At 40.8% G+C, this 22,910-nt stretch overlaps 1 protein-coding gene across 1 annotated transcript in view; it reads right to left on the bottom strand.

Annotated features, from left to right (window-relative positions):
- The window catches only part of dagla (diacylglycerol lipase, alpha), a 355,821-nt gene that overhangs the window by 67,928 nt on the left and 264,983 nt on the right, over positions 1-22,910 (bottom strand). Inside the window, exons 8-14 of the mRNA XM_067993813.1 lie at positions 22,669-22,746; positions 16,175-16,299; positions 14,508-14,664; positions 12,510-12,593; positions 8,392-8,469; positions 3,127-3,207; positions 1,233-1,375 (exon numbers count right to left, since the gene is read on the bottom strand). Of these exons, the coding sequence (XP_067849914.1) occupies positions 1,233-1,375; positions 3,127-3,207; positions 8,392-8,469; positions 12,510-12,593; positions 14,508-14,664; positions 16,175-16,299; positions 22,669-22,746 (746 nt within the window). The remainder of the gene's footprint in view (positions 1-1,232; positions 1,376-3,126; positions 3,208-8,391; positions 8,470-12,509; positions 12,594-14,507; positions 14,665-16,174; positions 16,300-22,668; positions 22,747-22,910) is intronic.

Raw genomic sequence — 22,910 nt, 5'->3', positions numbered from 1 at the left:
AGAGAAGGAAGTGTAAATTAGAGTGGGTGAATTCAATGCCAAATCAGGTACAGAAGGAAAAACAAAGAGAGGGAAAGAAAGATTGGATAAGGAGCGAGAGGAAAAAAAAGGAAAAGTTAACACTTTTTAAAAAAAAATTCATTTTTAAAATCTCCAACAATTAAAACCTGAAGGAATGAGACGCCACACTTGTAAGAGTTAAATTTCGGTACCAGAGGTGTTGATTGGCAGTAATTAACACTTAGCACTTAGTTAAAAGATTCTGACAGCTAAAAAGCTTCCTTTGTCAGGATCCAGGCTTAATTAAATATGCACAGACCTTAAATGGCTCCAAGACAAGCTCCTAGCGTCACCTCAGACCAGCCCTAACTTTCTGTGGCGCGTTTAGTTCATACCTACTGCGGAAATACAGCAACTTCATCTCATTCAATGCATCTCAATGGTGAGGCAGGCCGCGAGATCCATTTTCGCAAAGCTAATGGTGGAGTGGCACAACTCAGATTGAAACTTGGATATTTGAGTTTAACTACACATCTGCCCCTCGTCTGAAGTTGCTGTGCCATTTTGAAATAAAACATTTCTTTGCATGAATAACAGCGAGTATCATTAGCCTCACTATTATTTTGACAGCAAAATCTGGGCCATTAGCTTCCCTAAGACTGCTTACTGTAAGTCAGGTGTTACACTGTTCAATAAGAACAGAAGTGTTATATCATGCAAGACAAAATGTATTATTCTGTTGCTACGGTGGCGTTGCGTCCCTTTAAGACTACAATTGTTAAGAAAACAGAGGCTCAAATCATTCAAAGTTCAATTGTTTGGCGAAAGAATTTTGCAAATTGGAACGTTATTGTCAGTTTCAGGCTTCAGCTCAGAGGTATACTGCATTTTAACATTGGTTTGCATCTGTAACAAAGTGTAATGTCTGCACACAGTAATTTACCATTTTTAATATTTTAATGGGTGCGTTAACAAAAATAGTTCAGAGGGATTTCAACCCCTGTCTGGTTTAAACCATATCATAATTTGATTAATCTAGTAATCTGTCAGTTACTGTATAATACACAAAATTGAACAAATCATTAATACAGTGAGCAGAATCAACATCACCCATCTGTGACAGTGCTTTTACCCATCCTAGATGGGTCCATGTGGTTGCTGGCCAATTCTGGTGCCGTTTTCTGTAATCTCGATTACGTACGGTGCACCAAATTAGTCTCATCTGCACTTACCTGAGAAGTCCCCCAGGTGGAGAGTAAGCATAACAATGTAGAGTAGGGTACTGCGGTCTGAGTAGGAAGGAAAGAATAGCTGCAGTTCCAGCTCCTAAAGAATGTCCCACCACGACTAATCCATAATGTTTGGTCCCTTTCCCCTGTTGGTGTATGAGAAGTATAAGGGCAGGTAATATTTGTTCTAGTTTTCCTTTATGACTTTACTGTTTACTGGATTCATAAAAACACACATGCTCATACACTTGTTCTGTCTGGAGTGATAATAGATGGTTATGAGTGAGTTGCACCTACATAATCAAGCAGTTCAAAAAATATGAATTACCTTCTTCATTTAAAAAATCCTTTCACTATTTTAATTGTCTAGTTTCCCCTGTCTTCCATGCCATTGGTTGATAGGCAAAATAAAATACACTATTAGACCTTAGCTTGGACTATATGCCAATAAACAAATGTATTTAACATTAAACAAGTAATGTAAATGAATGGTATTCATTACAAAAAGTGTATTTATAATGATTATAAACTTTACTATTCTACTGGAAAGATGCTTCTCCTGTGATGAATTCACCATAAAATTGATCCTTGAAATACAGTCACTCACTTCTAATGTGGCAAAACACCAGCACAGATCCTGATTTAACTCAGTCTGTCTGTTGGTGAGCTGAATGCAGGCAGACAAATAAAAGCCCACAATAAGAAGCTCCTGGTCAGAAAGCTGTCTATTAAGCAGACCACGAAGAATCATTGGCCCTGCCCTGCTCAGACCCAGCTGTCAATCCCATTATCCCAAAATGACTCTAAGGGTGGCCGTCATATAAGATGTTTGTCCCAATTATTTTGCGATTGCTGGAAATTAACGCGTTGCTCAGAGAACCATCAAGGACACTGTTTAATAGGCTGACACCAATGACTCTGCATTTAGCAGACATTAGAATAGTAAGCCATCTTTTGCTTGACAGGAACCAGTCACAGATGCACATTAATGCCTTTACTATACCATACTGCAACATATATTCCTGTAGCTCTCAGAAACAGTTAATAGTAACCAATATTTGCCCTGTGTGTGCTGTGACCGGCAAGGAAGAGTCTGATAAATAATCAAAGACAAAAATGCTTCATATTTTTCACAGCGACCAAATCAACCTATTGGGAAGATCTTATCTACAGTGCCAGAAACCCACACATAAGCCCAGACAAATAACTTATTTACATGTTTAACAACCAACTGAACAGACAGGGCCTTGGATTAATGTCTGATACAAAAGACAGTACAATTCAACACTCTTCAGTATTGCACTGGAATGTCAGCGTACATTATGAGCTCAAGTCATGGCATGAACCTTGAACACTCAACCTCCTGACTCAGTGCTACCAACTGAACCAAGCAGACACTAATGTACAAGTTAAACTAATATCAACTATCAATCAGATGCTATCCATTATTTATCAAAGCACAACTGTAATGTTTCCATAATTTTTAGGCTTCATTTAGTTTCTGACATTACACAAGAAAAGTACATATGTTTAAAGATACACAAAAACAATGTGTTAAAAATCTGATCAGGACCTGGGAGTCCTGTGTTAAATACACAGAGATTCCTGCACACTACAACTGCAGCAAAGTAATGACAATGTAGCCCACAATATTAGTAAACACAAGTTGCTATTTGAGGAAAAGCAACAGAAAACATTAGAACTGCACAGCAGGGCCATCACCATCCAAAAGAGATGGGGTTAACATTTTGAGTGGGTGCCCTTCATCAGAACTGAAACCCAACTGAAACAAATTGGTAACCTGGCTTTTCTCTTTCGGATAATTATATGCTGTTCTTTTTTCAGAATACCAGCATTTATTTTTAATCTAAATTTTACAACATCAGCTGTAACGTACCAGGTCTCGGCCAAAGGCTTGCGAGAGAATCATCTCCTGTTCCAGTTTCTTTTTGATGTATTCAGCAGATAAAACCATGCCCTGCAAAGGGACCAGAATGCTCATAAAAATAAACCGTAAAATCTAGTTACAGAAGTAACAGCATACTTGATATTTTATTTGATTTATATATAAAAGTGGGTAAAGCAAAAAAAGTAGAAGAAGAGTTCAAAACTACCTCTAACCTGAACAATACGACTCAAACTTTTAAATGTTTCCATCATCAACTTTCTAGTAATGTATTGCTGGACACTGGCTCCCAATGCTTGAGGGCAGTGGGTGAGAACCTGTAATTCTAGAGCAGGGCCAGTAAAGGGAATGCTTCACAATATCTGATGGCTGTCCCACAGTAAGAAGGCAGAGCTAGATAGACAGATCCTGCCCACAAAAAGTATGCTGTCTACCAGCTGACCAGAGAATGACACTGAAGGCAATTCTTAAAACAGCATGGTTTCTTTTGAAGAAGGAAAAAAGGAAGATGGCACTGCAGAAATAAAGTTCCATTGCACAGAAATAATCCATGCTGGATAATCAAATCCAGCAAAACATTTTTATAATGGGCAGGACTCTGACGAGCCTCCCATACTTTGCTACTGACAAATGTTCTTTAAGATACAGTATGTACACATAATACTTGTACGGGGGTACTGCAATCAGCTCTGCTCATTTGAGACACTGCACCCAAGAAGAGCTGAACAATGATGCACCAGCACTTTATGCTCACTTCCTTGATGATCAACTGTAAGGTACATCCAGGTCACTTTACAGGTGCAATTGAATTAATGGCAGTACACACTGTATATGCAACCTACATTTGATATGCTGAAAAAAAATTCATGCTTGAACATCAAAGACGAAGGTACACATAATGAGCAGCAAGTAGACTTGTAGTGCCAGTAAACCCTATTTAGTTATGTGAGATTAGCTACTCAAGAGGATTTTTTTTGAATTAAATCAGAAGCTTCTTCTTTTAAACTTTTTTAACCTTTTATCTGTGGCGATGGCAACAGAACTGTACTCAGTTACATACTGACACCTACTGGAAATGTTGTACAGAAGCACTCCATATGCCAGCAAACACTGCTGTCACACAAGAGGCTGAGACCTGAAGCCTGCCCGCAGCACAATGAACTAGTCTTATTTTAAGGCATTTTTATATTTACATTTTTTGTTTATTTGTTTATTTCCAGAGAGTGACCTCTACTTCTTACACTCCATGTTGGGGGCCAGTCTCTTATCGGCATGTTGGACTCCCTTGTGTAATAGGGAGATCCAGATGCATGGGACTAGTTCCCAGTATTATTTGGCCTTAACCCAACAGCAGTTTCATAGACCCATATTTTTTTTTTAAACCAGCAATGTACTCTTCTGCAATTCATTGCTTTCCCGATTATTTCAACCTCTAATAGTACCTTTAAACTAGAGGAGCTCAGTACTCTCCACTGATTTCCCTCATTACACAGTGTATGCTGGTGCGTGGGTGCACATGTACATTTCACTGGTCTTCAATAACACCGGTTCTCACTATGTCAGGCTGTTTATAGCAAGGAAAAAGAAAAAATTAAAAGGTTATAGGGAAAAGGGCTAAGTGGATAGCTCTCCGAGAGCTGGCACGGGTGCAATGGGCTGAATGGCCTACTTCTATACTATAAAATTCTATGATTCTATAAGGAATGCAGCCAGCAGAGGGAGAGCCACATACCTGAAATTGGTTACACTCCTCTAGTGTAAGAACACTATTAGAGGCAGAAATAATCCGGGATAGCAGTGAATTGTGCCAAGGTACTCTGCAGAAAAACAATCATCTGTCCCATTTTAACCAAACGTGTGCTAGATCCGGGCACATAGCGCAAACTGCTGTTTGGCTTCGCAAATCACAAACACTAAAATCTCTATCACTGTGCAACAGCTGTAATTCCTTGCTGGAAATCTATTTTAATTGATGATCTAAAATATTTGTCTTTTTTGATCATAATGACAGTTAAATTAAAGTGAAAAGAGAAAATAAAACAAATAAAAAGAGAATGAAATACAAATGAAGGGTCAATAAAAATTAATTAAAATAAATATTAATATGGACAGCAAGTAAAATGGAGATATAAAAATACAGTGAAAGCAACCTATAAGAAAATAAAAGAAAACCAGGTGTTGAAATAAACTTGGTCAAAAGGAACATCTTCAAGCAAAGTGTGATACATGTCTGAATATTCTGTCAGGTACAGTATTGCAGACAGAAACTATGGCATTTAAAATGCAACTCGATGCTAGGTTGGAAGTGTTCATAGAATCATAAAATAATACAGCACAGAAGGAGACCATTCGGCCCATTGTGCCTGTGCTGGCTCTTTGAAAGAGCTATCCAATTAGTCTCACTCCCCTGCTTTTTCCCCATAGCTCTGCACATTTTTCCCCTTCACGTATTTATCCAATTCCCTTTTGAAAGGGATTATTGAATCAGCTTCCACCACCCTTTCAGGAAGTGCATTCCAGACCATAACAACTCGCTGGATAAAATTTTTTCCTCAAGTCGCCTCTTGTTCTTTTGCCAATTATCTTAAATCTGTGTCCTCTTGTTACCAACCCTTCTGCCACTGGAAACAGTTTCTCCTTATTTACTCTGTCAAAACCCTTCATGATTTTGAACAGCTCAATCAAATCTCCCCTTAACCTTCTCTGTTTTAAGGAGAACAACCCCAGCTTCTCTAGTCTCTCCACGTAACTGAAGTTTTTCATCTCTGGTACCATTCTAGTAAATCTCCTCCACACCCTTTCTTAGACCTTCCTAAAGTGTGGTGCCCACAATACTCCAGCTGGGGCCTAACCAGTGTTTTATAAAGGTTTAGCATAACTTCCTTGCTTTTGTACTCTATGCCTCCAAAGCTAAGGATCCCATATGCCTTTTCAACAGCCTTTTCAACTTGTCCTGCCACCTTCATAGACTTGTGTACTTACACCCCCAGGTCTCTCTGTTCCTGCAACCCTTTTAAAATTGTACCATTTAGTTTATATTGCCTCTCATCATTCTTCCTACCAAAATGCATCACTTCATACTTCTCTGCATTAAATTTCATCTGCCATGTGTCTGCTCATTTCACAAGTCTGTCTATATCCTCCTGAAATCTGTTACTATCCTCGCTGTTCATTACATTTCCAAGTTTTGTCTCATCTGCAAACTTAGAAATTATGCCCTGTATACCCAAGTCCAGGTCATCAATATATATATCACAAAGTGCAGTGGTCGCAACACCGATCCCTGGAGGACACCATTACTCTCTGCTTTCTGTCTCTTCGCCAATTTTGTATCCATGCAGCCACTGGCCCTTTAATCCCATGTGCTTCAATTTTGCTAACAAGTCTATTATGTAGTACTTTATCAAATTCCTTTTGAAAGTCCATGTGCACAACATCAACTGCACTACCCTCATCAACCCTCTCTGTTACTTCATCAAAGAACTCAATCAAGTTAGTCAAACATGATTTGCCTTTAACAATTTGTGCTGGCTTTCATTTACTAACTCATATTTTTCCAAGTGTCAATTAATTTTGTCCCGGATTATTGTCTCTAAAAGTTTCCCCACCACTGATGTTAGGCTGACTGGTCTGTAGTTGCCGGGTTTTATCCCTCCCCATTTTTTGAACGGGGTATAACATTTGCCAAAGGTAAAGTACTAGAGGGATTATCTATGATGAGCAAAATGGCCTCTTCACAATATTACATTTTATCAAGCATCGTTTATTATAAAAGTAACTATGTTATCAATAATCGTTCACTGTTACCAATCAGGCTTTTTTTGAGCCAATGGTTCCTTCTCAATCATGTAATTAAAGATGCCTGATGATACTGTGAAAATATGTATTTTATTTATAACAGACACATACAAACAAAAGTGACCCAGATTGACTGACTCCAATTTTCTGTGCCTTTATATGGGGAAGCAGGAAGATATTACAGTCTTATAGCAAGAGCACACTTGATAGCAGGGTAATGTGACAGGATGATGAGACCTGAGCAGTATATAACACAAGCACAGAGGATTCAAATTATAATGGCCCAGACTTTGCTGTAGCAGGCCAGCTAACGTTAGTTAGACTTGCCTTTGCACATTTAGGGTTTTGCGTGGCAAGTTGCTGAAAGTGCGAGCTGATAACGGCATGGCGAGGGAAACAGGGTATCCGGGACCTGAGTGAACAGGGCAAGCAACTGTGTACCTCCGTAACCAATCAGATTGAAAGACTGTGAAATAAACAGCAGAAGAACTGAGAAGGAAGTGTAAATTAAAATGGGTGAATTCAATGTCAATTCAGGTACAGAAAGAGAAATGAAGTGAGGGAAGGAAAGATTGTTTTAAGAGAGAGGAAAAAAAAGAGACAAAGGAAAAAAAAAATCATAAATTTTAAATGTGATATTTTTAAAAATCTCCAGCAATTAATACCTGAAGGAATAAGACTCCTCATTTTTAATAAATAGTTAATTTTCAGTGCCAGAGAAGTTGATTGGCAGTAATTAACAACATTTTGTGGGGAGTTTAGTTCGTATCTACCGTGCAAATACAGCAACTTCATGTCATTCAATTCATTTCAATGGTGAGGCAGATGTTGTTTTCACAAAGCTGACAGCAGAGCATAAGAACATAAGAAACAGGAGCAGGAATAGGCCATACGGCCCCTCGAGCCTGCTCCGCCATTCAAAAAGATCATGGTTGATCTTCGACCTCAACTCTGCTTTCCCCCCCGATCCCCATATCCCTTGATCCCCCTAGAGTCCAAAAATCTATCTATCTCAGCCTTGAATAAACTCAACCACTGAGCATCCACAGCCCTCTGGGGTACCAAATTCCAAAGATTCACAACCCTCTAAGTGAAGAAATTCCTCCTCATCTCAGTCTTAAATGGCTGACTCCCTTATCCTGAGACTATGCCTCCTAGTTCTGGTCTCTCCAGCCAGGGGAAACAACCTCTCAGTGGCGCAATTCGGACAGCAACTTTTGGATTTCCGTGTTTAATCACGTATCTGCCCCTCGCCTGAAGTTGCTGTACCATTTAAGCATGACTAACTGCGAAAGCCATTAGCCTCACCGTTATCTTAACAGCAAAACCTGGCACATTATTTGTTTAACGAGCAAAATAAAGAGCCAGGTACCAAACCTCAACAATAGACAGTTCTGAAGTACTTCCTGCAGCACCGTGGCTATTCTAACAGAGGGATACAACAAAAATTCCAGTTACCTTATGGCCAAGCCAAGTTCCATGATGGCCCTCCACTGGTAATCGTTCAGCATCTCCGGTCAGATCAGTTAGGGCATCCTGTCAGTGGAATTAGAACAGATCAGAATGAATATGAGCTTTCTATTGATTACTAGTCATTGGTTTTCTTTTTCCAATTTTTCTCTTCTTCCTCTCCTTTTTGAAGTATGGTTCCACAGATGCAGACAGGCCTCCATTACCTTACCCACACAGCCATTCATTATGTGTGAACCTGGACAGTATATGTCAACAAGCCATTCAACCACAGAAATCATCACATCCAACCTTGATTCTGTCCTCACATGGATGGAAGAATTGTTTTGGACGCTACATGTAGCAAAATCGTAAACATTTTTTTAAAACGTGTTAGAGAATGGGCACTGTTCCTATGAAAAATATCATAATACAGTGAGGAGTTCGGTGGGCTGAGGGGAAGGATCTGTCTCTAACTCAGGATTATGTGTGTGTGTATTGGGAGATTAAAGGAGCAGTGGCAGCGTGGATACGAAATTGGCTAAGGGATAGAAAACAGAGAATAGTGGTGGATGGTTGTTTTTTTTTTAGACTGGAGGGAAGTAGGCAGTTGTGTCCTCCGGGGGTCGGTATTAGGACCATTGTTCTTTTTGATATATATTAATGACCTGGACTTGGATGTACAGGGCATAATTTTAAAGTTTGCAGATGACACGAAACTCAAATGTAGTAAGCAGTGAAAAGGATAGTAACAGTCTTCAGGAGGACATTGACAGATTGGTGAAATGGGCAATTTAATGCAGAGAAGTGTGAAGTGATGCATTTTGGTAGGAAGAATGAGAGACAATATAAACTAAATGGTAGAATTTTAAAAGGGGGTTCAGGAACAGAGACCTAGAGCATACATACACAAATCTGTGAAGGTGGCAGGACAAGTTGAGAAGGTTGTTAAAAAGGCATATGGGATCCTTGGCTTTATAAACAGAGGCATAGAGTATAATAGCAAGGAAGTTATGCTTCACTCATAAAGCCCTAGCTAGAGTATTGTGTCCAATTCTGGGCACCACACTTTAGGAAGGATGTCAAGGCCTTAGAGAGGGTGCAGAGGAGATTTACTAGAATGGTACCAGGGTCTTCAATTACATAGAGAGATTAGAGAAGCTGGGGTTGTTGGTCATAGAGCAGAGAAGGTTAAGGGGAGATCTAATAGAAGTGTTCAAATTATGAAGGGTTTTGATAGAGTAAATAAGGAGAAACTGTTTCTAGTGGCAGAAAGGTAAGTAACCAGAGGATGCAGATTTAAGGTAATTGGCAAAAGAACAAAGTGAAATTAGGAGAATTTTTTTTTTAACGCAGTGGGTTGTTATGATCTGGAATGCACTGCCTGAAAGGGTGGTGGAAGCAGATTCGATAATAATTTTTAAAAGAGAATTGGATAAATACTTGAAGGGGACAAATCTGCAGGGCTATGGGGAAAGAGCAGATGAGTGGGACTAAAAGGATAGCTCTTTCAAAGAGCTGGCACAGGCACGGTGGGCCAAATGACCACCTTCTGTGTTGTATCACTCTATGATAATGCGTTTATGACATAGCTATATATAGATACCAGGGCAATTATTCACCCTCTTCCCCCCCGACCCCTGCCACATGCAATTTATGCAATTCCTACCAAGACTTATTGAATAGCGATGTCTAGCGTGAACGCTAACTGCTTTTTTCCCTTAGTCTTGGGGTATTGTGATCAATCGTAGTACCACTCTTCTCGAAATTGATCCGGCTGAGATCATCTAACTCAAAATAGCCTGAGATCAAACCTGGGGTGATCTAGTCTGTGTGGCAATGACTTTACCCAATAGCCTATTCGGGAAACGTTAGAAATCACAAGATGAAACCCAGGCAACTCAGACTACAATAATACTTTGTAAGCAACAATGAGTAATTAAAAAAAAAGCACTGAAGACAAGAATGCATAACACCCATTAAGTCTATGCATGTCTCCCAGTCATTAAACACCTGCATGAACGACTTTCTTTTCGCTCTGTCCTTGGCATGAAGCCTATTTAAATCTGCTCCCTGCACATCTGTTCTACGCACTATAAATAGCTGCCAACATATTAATCCCTCATTGAATGCTGCATTTGGAAGGCAATGTGTTCACAGCCTAAAAATCGTATTCCACTAATGATCGCAACGAGACAATCAATATATCCTGCACTAAAAATGTATTCACATACAGTGGGTGCCTGATCATATTTGACTTTATGCATTTGTGGATGAACACTTGTATCTGGATGTGTGCATGCAGGTGTGTACATGGATCTGGCAGCCATTTCTGGGTGGATGGTTGTATGCCAGTATGTGTCTATATTCGTGTATCTGACTGTTAAGTATACGATTGACCGCTCCTGTTAAGATATATGCCTGCATGGGTTACAGTGAGTTACATCGAATCTACAGCAAAGAAACAGGCCATTCGGTCCAACTGGTCAATGCCAGCGTTAATGGCCTCCCTCCCTACTTCTATTCCTTTCTCCTTCATGTGCTTATCTAGTTTCCCTTAAATGCATCAATGCCACTTGCCTCAACTACTCCTTGTGGTAGTGCTTTCCAAAACCTTACCACTCTTTGGATAAAGAAGTTTCTCCTGAATTCCCTTTGGATTTATTAGTGACTATCTTATATTTATGACCTCTAGTTTTGGACTCCCCCACAAGTGGAAACATTTTCTCTACGTCTACCCTATCAAACCCTTTCATTATCTTAAAGACCTCTATCAGGTCACCCCTCACCCTTCTCTTTTCTAGAGAAAAGAGCCGCAGCCTGTTTAGACTTTCCTGATAAGTATATCCTCTCTGTTCTGGTCTCATCCTTGTGAATCTTTTTTGCACCTTTTCCAATGCCTCTATCATTTTTATAAAATGGAGACCAGAACTGTGCACAGTATTCCAAGAGTGGTCTAACCAAGGTTCTATACAAGTTTAACATAACTTCTGCTTTTCAATTCTATCCCCCTAGAAATGAATCCCAGTGCTTGGTTTATCTTTTTATGGCCTTAATAAACCTGCGTCGCTACTTTTGGTGATTTGTGTATCTGTACCCTGCGATCCCCTTATTCCTCCAGCTCATTTAGACTATTATCCAAGCAATATGTGGCCTTCTTATTCTTCCTACCAAAATGCACCACCTCACACTTATTTATACTGAAATTCACTTGCCAATTACACGCCCGTTCTTCAAGTTTATTAATGTCTTTTTGCATTTTGACGCATTCTTCCTGTCCATTAACAGCACCCCCCAATTTCGTGTTGTCCTCAAATTTTGAAATTGTACTTCCGATTCCCGATTTCAAATCATTGACGTAAATTGTGAAAAACAGTGATCCCAGCACCGATCCCTGTGGAACATCACTTCCCACCTTTTGCCAGTCTGAGTAGCGACCCTTAACCTCTACCTCTTTTTTTTCTGTTTTGTAGCCAGCTTGCTATCCATTTTGCCACCTGTTCCCTGACTCCACATGCTCTGATCGTAGTCAAGAGTCTACAATGTGGTAACTTATCAAAGGCATTTTGAAAATCCAAATATATTACATCTACTACATTGCCCTTGTCTACTCTTTGTTACTTCTTCAAAGAATTCAATAAGGTTGGTCAAGCATGACTTTCCCTTCTGAAATCCATGCTGACTACTCTATTATATTTTTGTTTTCTAGATGTTTTTCTATTACATCTTTGAGTAAGGTGTATATCTGTGTCTTGCAATGTGCCTTTACTGTTGTATCTGAACGTATTCATATATCTGGGTGGGTGTCTTGTGTACACATATCTCGTGGGTGGGCGATTGTGTGTACATACTGAGCTGCATGCCTCTGTCTGGATGGATAGACACTAAGAGGAGCAAAGTCTCAGAATATGTAAACATGAGTCAAATATTTTTGTGCAACAGATGATTATTTTGTTTAACAAAAATAAACAATTTAAGTGTTTGATTATAGTAGGATAACTATTCCCTCCTGCAGCCTGTATCTTACTACAAGACCTTGTTAGATGGAACTCAGGGTTTTTTGAACCATGCAGAATTCAGGGCATTGACTGCTAGCTTCTCCATACAGAAAGCTTATAATACTTCACCTTTGGTGAAAGGGTCCCCCGAATACTGATCACCACCTTCTTTTTCACATGATCCACCGCAACATAAAAAGGTGTTTCAAACACCTAGAAAAGGAGAATCAAATTAATTAAATTAATACAAAGCTAATGAACGCAGGCTTTATTGCAAAGTAAAATTCGAAAGAGCTGAGAGATTCTCCCAAGGGCACTACAGTCGAAGTAGGCAACAATGGTTCCTCATTTCGTATGTATCTTGGTTTTTAAGTTCAATGTTTCAGGGTTTGGTTCATTCCACAATACAAAAATAAAGTGAGTCTGCATTAAACCACAGGAGTGAAGCTTAATTGGATCAAAACTATTTTACTGCTAAGGTCATTGCTCCTCCGAACTTTCCTTTCTCAGCTGCAAATACACCATCCTACATGGCTTTCCTCCTCCCTACACCTTCGTTATGTTAAAATGAAGAATCTTTGTGCAGGCTCCAGTTCTAATTCAGACTTTCAGCTTGGCCCAGTGATAGCACCTGTGCCTCTGAGTTACAAATTCACAGGTTCACACCTGACTCCAAAGTCTTGAACACATAATCCAGGTTGACATTTCAATGCAGTGGAGGGAGTGTTGCATCTTTTGGATGAGAAATTAAAATGAGGCTCCATCTGCCAATGAGATTCAAGGTACTTCAATGAGATTGTATTGTACCCAATTCCCTCTGTCTAATTTTGGACATAATCTGGCTGGGTAATAGAAGAAAATCAGGTAAGGTGGTGTTCTGCAGGCTCCCCATCAATCAATAGCACTTCCAAGACTTTCCACCTGAAGAGATATTATGCACATAATACAAACGCCCAAATGTGGGCGGACACATTATAATAAGATGCAAATGGTAAGACGATGTTAGACAATGTATTTCTTGACACTTCCACCTTACTATTGCTAGGCATCAGGAACATTGGAACATTCCTGGTGCCCAGAGTTTCTATAGGCAATGGGTAGGAAGTTAAATTTTAACAGTTGCTTTGAATAGTGCAATTGGTCACAGAGTGGTCAGCTGCATCAGGCAAAGGGAAAGTTTTAAAAATCTGAATCAGATAAAAGTTTCAATCGTCAACCAGTTCCTCTGCCATGCTATACTACAGCAATGCCCCTCCCCACCTGAGGCAAGTGACTTGGTATGATGTAACTAGTCCTGGTGCCAGCACAAATCTACCAGTGTTATAGGTGCAGTTATGGGGCGGGTAGAAATCCTGCCCCGCTGAAGATCTGCCACCATTGTGGCAAATAAAATCTGTCCCAGTATCTTATGTTGTACAATATCTGATAATCATTTCTTTTGGGGTAGGGGGTGATGGTTACTGTTTACAAAATGTAGTAGCATCCTGCTTGCAGGAATTTAATCAATAAAACAAGCAGTAGTGGCATAAGCAAATGCAGCAATATGCTAGTATGTGTCCAGTACCTGGTCAATTTTTCAGCAAATCATTGCAACATATATACATTGAAATCTGTTCAGTTAAATAAATAGTATTAACTAGAACAAAAAAAAGCAATTACAATTTTAATCCATTTTATTTAAATGAAAACTTAGTATTAGGAGTGAATGGTTTGAAGAATAGTAAAACATTAAGCTCAGAAGAGAAAGTATGAATGCATAACAAGACTGCATCGATCAACATTTGTCTGGGAATGGTTGTTTCTGGTTAATATATAATCTCTGGGGTGCTGCACAATTTATTAACCACACAACCTATATTCTTTGTAACATTAAAACCTTTTGACTGTCATAAGCAAGCAACACACATCCAAGCCATCTGTTATGCTGTATAAAGTAAGAAACAAACTCCCTGCAGTACTGAGGGAGTGCTGCATTGTCGGAGGTGCCATCTTTCGAATGAGGCTTTAAATCGAGGCCCCATCTGCCCTCTCAGGTGGGTTTAAAAGATCCCACAGCACTATTCGAAGAGCAGGGGAGATCTCTCCAGTGCCCTGGCCAATATTAACAATTACTATTAAGCAACGTACCGCATCATGGCAAGAAGTATATACGATATCTACTGAACAAAAATTCTCATCCAGAAAGTGACGTTTGATGGCAATGACATTGCAGTTGCAACAGTTGTCTTCCTCAACTGTCACACTTGGAGCATACCTGGGTCGAGGGAGGCAAAAACAGCAACACCTGGAAAACAGAAGATAATGATATGCTTAAGATACTGAATTAATCATATTATTCTCGTTTTCCAATTCACTGAGGTTAACTGGAATGCCATATCCTGGTTCCGCACATGCTATTAAAGTGACAGAATAGACTGTTGATCAGCATCCACTGAACACAGCAAAGTGCACAGCTGCTTGCTGGTGAGCAATGCTCAATTACAATCCTCACAGCAGGCCTGCTCAAGGCCCAGTGACACCTCAGATTAATAGCAGTGTGACCACCTGTCTGTTTCAAATCAGGCAGCTCAGCTTTGAAATGGCTGCCTGGGAGAGAGAGACAGAGAGAGAGAAAGAAAAAGGTACAGAGCAACAAAAATTGAGACTTCTATCCACCTATTAAAAGTAGGATTGAAGTAGAATCAGGAGTTCTGGAAGATCGATGAATGCCTGAAGAAATTGAGAAATCCTTGCTATTGAGTAAATACACTACTCAATGTAGCACTAAGCAATACCAATCAAAAGGTCCCAGATTGAATTCCCTGTCTGTTAGAGATCAATTCTGAATTTTTGTTATTAGGTGGGACTCCCTTTTTTTTAAAAAAAAAGAGTCCTTTTCTCTCCTTCCCTTTCTGGGGTTCCATTTATTATACAGCATCCGTGAACAAAAGGTGAGCAGCACAACCATCTCGGGGCCTTGCCAATGCAATTCTGAAACTGACCACTGGGAGGTACACCGGAGCTTCCCGGAATGACTTTCCCTTGAACTTTCCTTCCTTGCGGAGAAATGCTTGGCTGAGATTGGGAACTCAACCTGTGGTGGGCCACAGGTGCAACCTACATCCCCCCCACTCTGTGGTGTAACGGATTGATACTCCATCGCACCATTAAGATGGGGTCCAGATTTTTGCCTCTCCAGCTTATGTTGAAATACAGTTTCACGGGCACCAGCCATCCTCCAATATCTCAGCCAAGTGGCCATTCTTCACCTGTGAGTCTTGAGAGTGTCAGCAGGATGTTTGGCAGCAGGCCGTAAAACAAATCTTATCCTCATCCGATGTCCAGACACACACTTTCCAACAGGAGCCACTGGATAATGATGAGGAGCAGGAACCATTTCTGATTTTTCTTTTCCCTAGCCCAAGGTACTGAAGCAATTATAGAATCTCTATTGTCACCCTACTAAGTAAAATAAATTTCCATATCTGTTTATCAAACAAACTTCCAAATACAGTGAATCTGAGGCAGAGTTGTCCTTTGGGTTCATGCCCACAGGAAAATAATTGATAAACAACCACGCTAATTTCATTTAGGACCCTTTTCAGAAAGAGCCAAGCCTTCTCTTCTGGTTTACATGTGGTCCAAAGTGTGAAGACGACTGATCAAACACCCACCCCACTGCCATCTTTGTTAGCCAAAGAGCAATTATGCACACTATTTCAATAACCCATGGAATGATACAACAACCTGTAGCCTAAAGTATTTTGAATTTATTGAATTGTTTTTATAACATTTAGGAAATAAATGCTACTCACGAGCATGAGCTGGCCAGTTTGCAGAGTCCACAGGTTGGGTTTCGCATTAAATACAAGGGCCAGCCATAGACAGCCAGTGCAAAGTGCATGTAGTAACATACCTCCTTATACATGTGCATTTCTTGCTAAAAAAGAAAAACAAAAATCACTTTCTCTCAGAGACCTAAAAAAAAAGTTTTTTTTTAAAAAATGAAGGTAAATACAAAACTTTGCATGTGTTTTCTAGCTGGCATGGGTAAAGAGTTCTTATTTTATTAAGAGTTCACAACCCTTTTCTTCTGTGACAGATCACTGCATCAAAACTCTTCCCTACTCAGTAACATTATGCAGATCCTAATCCAAGCATAAAACCCGACCAAATGTTTTGTGTTTTCATTTCTGTGTGTGGAATATGATTGTCAGCTCTTCTCACATGTATCAGCTGTTGCTTGGAAGAGATATAATCTCATCTGGTTAAGTGATGCAATTCTGATTTGGTTGCAGTAAGAGAATTGAAATGAGCAAGAGTACCAGTGGTGAAGAGTCATACTCACCAGCTTTACACCCAGAGAAGCAGACAGTATAGATTGATGCAAGAGACAATGAGCTGCATTATCGGAGAGAGAAGGGATTGAGGGATATAATGAGAAGGTTGACCCATCCATCAGGAAGGGATGGCTGGTTGGGCCCAGTTTTTTTTTTCCTGTTGCTAAAATGCTTACATTCTTATGGCAGATGACCATTAAAACTTTGAGACTGAGCTGGTTTGTAAGTCACACCCACTCTACTTTGCAAGTAATTAAAAAGGTGAATAAAAGTGCAACGTATCCACCAGAATTTATTTAAAACTGACCAGAATTTTAATGCAACTAAACCCACTTATCCACCCAGTCCCATTTCATACGAAATTGATGATCTGTTGCCCAGATCCAAATGCAGCCCATCTTCAATTAAATCTCTCACTACTGACATGTCCTGGTGCAAACAGGAGTGGCACCTATGGTCTCTGACAGCTATTTTATAGAAGCTCAAGAGGCTGAACAAAACATCGAGCTGATTTTTTTTAAGCTGCTTTGGAGAGTATGTAAATCAAATTGTAAAGTTTGTTAAGGAACACATAGCTTAATTTTTTTTCTTCCCATTTTCTCACCACCTTTCCTGAAGGTACAGACTCCTGTTGGGTACAGTTTCACGGGTACTGCCTGCCTACCCATTACTTCACCCCAGTGGCCATTCTTTAAGTCTAAGCCTAGATGGTGAATGCCAGCAGGATATTTCACTGTGTGGAACCTCACAGTCAAGTCCAATCCCATTCTTAGCTAACCAGCAACTTCCAATGTGCATGTTAGTTATCAGGAGCAGGAACACTGGCTGATTTCCCCCCTCCCTATCTCAGGAATGCTGAAGCTAACTGCAGCACATATTGTAGCTCAGATCAGCTTACCCTGGAAATCAGTCCTGGAACCTTCTGGCTTGTATGGCGCTATCCTATTCCAGATAGTGCCTTTATCCAGGTAGGTCACTAGGGAAGCTACAGACTGTTTTAAATGGACAACTGTGACTGTGATAAATAAATCATTCAGAGTACTGGCAAACTCCATTAATCATGCCATTATCTTCGGACCCCGCCACAAACTCTGTTCCCTAGCTACCGACGCCATCCCTCTCCCTTGCCACTGTCTGAGGCTGAACCAGACCGTTCGCAAACTCAGCATTCTATTTGACCCTGGAATTAGCTTGCGATCGCATATCCGCTCCATCATCAAGACCGCCTGCTTCTACCTCTAACATCACTCATCTCCGCTCCTGCCTCAGCTCATCTGCTGCTGAAACCCTCATCCCTGCCTTTGTTACCTCTAGACTTGACTATTCCAGTGCTCTCCTGGCTGGCCTCCCATCTTCCACCCTCCATAAACTTGAGCTTATCCAAAACACTGTTGCCCATATCCTAACTCGCACCAAGTCCCATTCACCTTTCATCCCTATGCTTGCTGACCTACATTGGCTCCCGGTCTGGCAATGCCTCGATTTTAAAATTCTCATCCTAGTTTTCAAAACCCTCCACAGCCTCGGCCCTCCCTATCTCTATAACCTCCTCCAGCCCTACAACCCTCCATGATCTCTGCGCTCCTCCAATTCTTGCCTCTTGCACATCCCTGATTTTAATCGCTCCACCATTGGTGGCTGTGCCTTCAGCTACCTAGGCGGGAATTCGATCCCTAAACCTCTCTACTTCTCTCTCCTCCTTTAAGACGCTCCTTAAAACCTACCTCTTTGACCAAGCTTTTGGTCACCTATCCTAATATCTCCTTATGTGGCTCGGTGTCAAATTTTGTTTGATAATCGCTCCTGTGAAGCACCTTGGGACATTTTACTACTTTAAAGGTGCTATATAAATGCAAGCTGTTGTTGTTGTACTTGTTGATGCCTATAATAGAGAGGACTTGATACAGTAATGATATGGCAGGAAATGCAGTTCATCACAACAGTTAGTTTTGTCTCTTGCATAGTGGTATTTAACACATGACCATAAGGTTGCCCAGATCTCCCAAATGCAATTTATGGTTGCAGCAATGATGCCACAATCGTTAATTCTCCATGTACATGCACATGGAACGCATTTGCTACAGTGAGCAGTACAAAAAAAAACTGAACAATGACCCCATAAATAATTTAAATACTTTAAATGACTTTAAAAAGTGGCAAATACGTATGGTTAATTTTAAAGCTATAATCTTATTTCCAGGTTCAGAAGATTATAAACCACAGCAGTTTCACTCATGTACCTCTGAACACCCTGATTAGACTACTTATAAATACTCAACTGTCCATTATTGTTACAATTTCACAGATTAGAATAACGGATAATCGAGTTGTTACAGAACAACTTGCATTTATAAGGCATCTTTAACATCATAAAACACCCCGCAGCATATCACAGAAGTGAAAACAGAAATCGAGCACCAGCAGAAGAGCTGTGGTGAACAAAGGCATGGTGACGGATTGGCTTTGAGGAGGGGACAGGATTTTAGGGAGGCCATTCCAGAGTGTGGTCAAGGCAGCTGAAGACTCTGAACGAAGGTGGAGTGGAGAACGCACAGAGCTAGAAGAATGGAGGGCACAACTTATAGTTCCCTCAAAGCAAAGGCTACATAATATCCGAATCCCCCACCATCAACACCCTGGGGGTCACCAATGACCAGAAACTTAACTGGACCAGCCATATAAATACTGTGGCTACAAGAGCAGGTCAGAGGCTGGGTATTCTGTGACGAGTGACTCACCTCCTGACTCCCCACAGCCTTTCCACCATCTACAAGGCACAAGTCAGGAGTGTGATGGAATGCTCTCCACTTGCCTGGATGAGTGCAGCTCCAACAACACTCAAGAAGCTCGACACCATCCAGGACAAAGCAGCCCGCTTGATTGGCACCCCATTCACCACCCTAAACATTCACTCCCTTCACCACCGGCGCACAGTGGCTGCAGTGTGTACCATCCACAGGATGCACTGCAGCAACTCACCAAGGCTTCTTCGACAGCACCTCCCAAACCCGCTACCTCTACACCTAGAAGGACAAGAGCAGCAGGCACATGGGAACAACACCACCTGCACGTTCCCCTCCAAGTCACACACCATCCCAACTTGGAAATATATCGCCGTTCCTTCATCGTCGCTGGGTCAAAATCCTGTTACTCCCTTCCTAACAGCACTGTGGGAGAACCTTCACGACACGGAAGGCGGCTCACCACCACCTTCTCAAGGGCAATTAGGGATGGGCAATAAATGTTGGCCTTGCCAGCGACGCCCACATCCCATGAACAAATAAAAAAGTGCTCTTGATGTGCGGAAACAAGATAGTGAATCTATATGATGTTGTAGATCCCTAATGCCACAAGCATTAGTATCTTGACTACAATGGTACAAGGAATGAGGAATTTCAATTATGTGGAGAGACTACAGAAGCTGAGATTGTTCTCCTTAGAGCAGAAAAGGTTAAGGGGATATTTAACAAAGGTGATCAAAATTATGAAGGGTTTTGATAGAGTAAATAAGGAGGAACTATTTCCATTGGCAGGAGGGTCGCTAACCAGAGGACACAGATTTAAAACAATTGGCAAAAGAACCAGGGGGGAGATGAGGAGACTTTTTTTTAAAAAATGGAGCGAGTTATGATGATTTGGAATGCACTATCTGAAAGGGCGGTGGAAGCAGATTCAACAGTAACTTTCAAAAGGGAATTGGATATATACTTAAAAAGAAAAAAAACTGCAGGCCCATAGGGAAAGTGCAGGGCAATGGGACTAATTGGATAGTTCTTTCAAAGAGCCGGCATAGGCACAATGGGCCGAATGGTCTCCTTCTGTGCTGTAAGATTCTATGATGACAAAAGTTTCTAAACCAAATGGACAGCTTTTGGCTCTTTGCTTTCTCCCCCAGCAGAGGGCATTGCTTCACTGCAATTACAATTCCAGTTCCATGCCTTTGGTCCATGATTTAGAGCGTTCTAAACTTTCAGGGGGATATTGAACCCACCATTATCCCAATGCACACAAGAATGAATGCAATAAAGAGTCATTTTGTGGACAGTAAAGAGATTATCAAAACAAAAGGACCTCCCCAAGGAAGAATCAAACCAAAATATCTCTCTATTACAGTGTCTTGCTTACAGAAGCAAGCACCTTCAACCTTTACATCACTAGCATGAGGGCAGTGCAACTGGGAATTTGTTGACTACCACACATTTTAGAACAGGGTTTCCGTCTATAAATAAAGGAGGACTGCCAGGGATCTAGTAGAGCAGGAATAGTTCCACATCATTTTACTACAATGTCATTTTCACAACAAAATGACAAGCAGTGTCAACCAACATCGTCAACCAACATCAGGAAAGTATTTGATCAGAAATTTATTACAACAACAACTTGCATTTATATAGCACCTTTAACGTAGTAAAACGTCCCAAGACGCTTCTCAGGAGGGTTATCAAACAAAATTTGACACCGAGCCACATAAGGAAATATTAGGACAGGTGGCCAAATGCTTGGTCAAAGAGGTAGGTTTTAAAGGAGCGTCTTAAAGGAGGAGAGAGGTGTGGAGAGTGTTAAGGGAGGGAATTTCAGAGCTTAGGTCCTAGGCAGTTGAAGGCATGGCCGCCAATGGTGGAGCGATTAAATCAGGGATGTGCAAGAGGCAAGAATTGGAGGAGTGCAGAGATCTTAGAGGGTTGTAAGGCTGGAGGAGGTTACAGAGATAGGGAGGGACGAGGCCGTGGAGGGATTTGAAAACAAGGATGAGAATTTTAAAATCGAGGCATGGCCAGACCGAGAGCCAATGTAGGTCAGCGAGCAGAGGGGTGATGGGTGAACGGGAGTTAAGATACGGGCAGCAGAGTTTTGGATGAGCTCAATTTGATTGAGGGTGGAAGATGGGAGGCTAGGAGAGCATTGGAATAGTTGAGTCTAGAGGTAACAAAGGCATGGATGAGGGTTTCAGCAGATGAGCTGAGGCAGGAGTGGAGACAGAGATGTTACAGAGGTGGATGTAGGAAGTCTTGGTGATGGAGCAGATATGTGGTCCGAAGCTCATTTTAGGGTCAAATAGGATGCCAAGGTTGCGAACGGTCTGGTTCAGCCTCAGACAGTGGCCAGGGAGAGGGATGGACTCGGTGGCTAGGGAACGGAGTTTGCGGCGGGGACCAAAGACAATGGCTTCAGTCTTCCCAATATTTAGTTGAGTAAATTTTTGCATTTGATCAAAAAGAGTGAGACAGACCAACCCTCATATCGTCTAGGCTCACAGGTGAAGAATTGTTACATGATTGAGGTACCAGAAAGCTGCTGGTGCCTGTAGAACTGTGCATATCTTCAGAAGAGATGGGGAGAAAAGTTGGGGTGGGAGACGTAAAATATCTAATTCTGTAGATATATTAGTTCTAGCCTCATTCCTTACCTAAGTCACTGGCTGATACTCTTGCAAGACTCAAAAATACAACTTTTAGCAGTTTTCTTAGGAAAGTTCCTTTAATTCTGTGTAGCGAATAACTATAAAATAATAATTTTAACTGAGAATGTGCAAACCCATGACAATTTGCTCTACTGAAAATTCTAATATTTCAGGAGTTCTACTTTAGGTGGTTATAGATTATGGGTTATATATTTCTACATATATGGGGAGAGACATCTTTAGCTCCCTTGCCCTTTGCTGGTGTGCCTTATAATTTAAAACTACAAGTTAAAGTCTCAGCCCAATCCTCTAATCAGTTCGAATGTTACAGATACTTGAATGTTGTTTGTGACCATTAAGCAGATAGTGACATAACTAAGGAGCTCGTTCTCAGAATGCAGGCTTTCACCATGCATTAATGCTCTCCGAGAAAATGGGTTGTCAGAATAAATGATTTACTGATACTTTATTGCCCATACCCACTTTAGCACAGACTACATTATACGTCGGCACTGGGCCAAACTTTTTTTTTTCCCCACAGTGCTCAAATATATTAAAGAGCACTCACTGCATTCTTCAAGTCGAGGTACTTTGTATTTCTGGTTACAGGGATTCCTGATAAAAAGGCCAAAATATCATTGTTTGCCTACAAGAGAGAAAAAGAAAAATTACACAGGTTGTAATTCCAACACCATGCACTCGTTTCCCCATTCGTCATACTTTCATTTTTGCTGTTTTGATGAAGGGTTAGACACAAAATATGACCTATCTTTCCCTTTCAGATGCTGACCTGCTTGCATTTTTCCATCA

The sequence above is a fragment of the Heptranchias perlo genome, chromosome 12 (assembly GCF_035084215.1).
Source record: "Heptranchias perlo isolate sHepPer1 chromosome 12, sHepPer1.hap1, whole genome shotgun sequence".
Taxonomy (NCBI): Eukaryota; Metazoa; Chordata; class Chondrichthyes; order Hexanchiformes; family Hexanchidae; genus Heptranchias; species Heptranchias perlo.
This window is presented reverse-complemented; position numbering and strand designations above follow the sequence as displayed.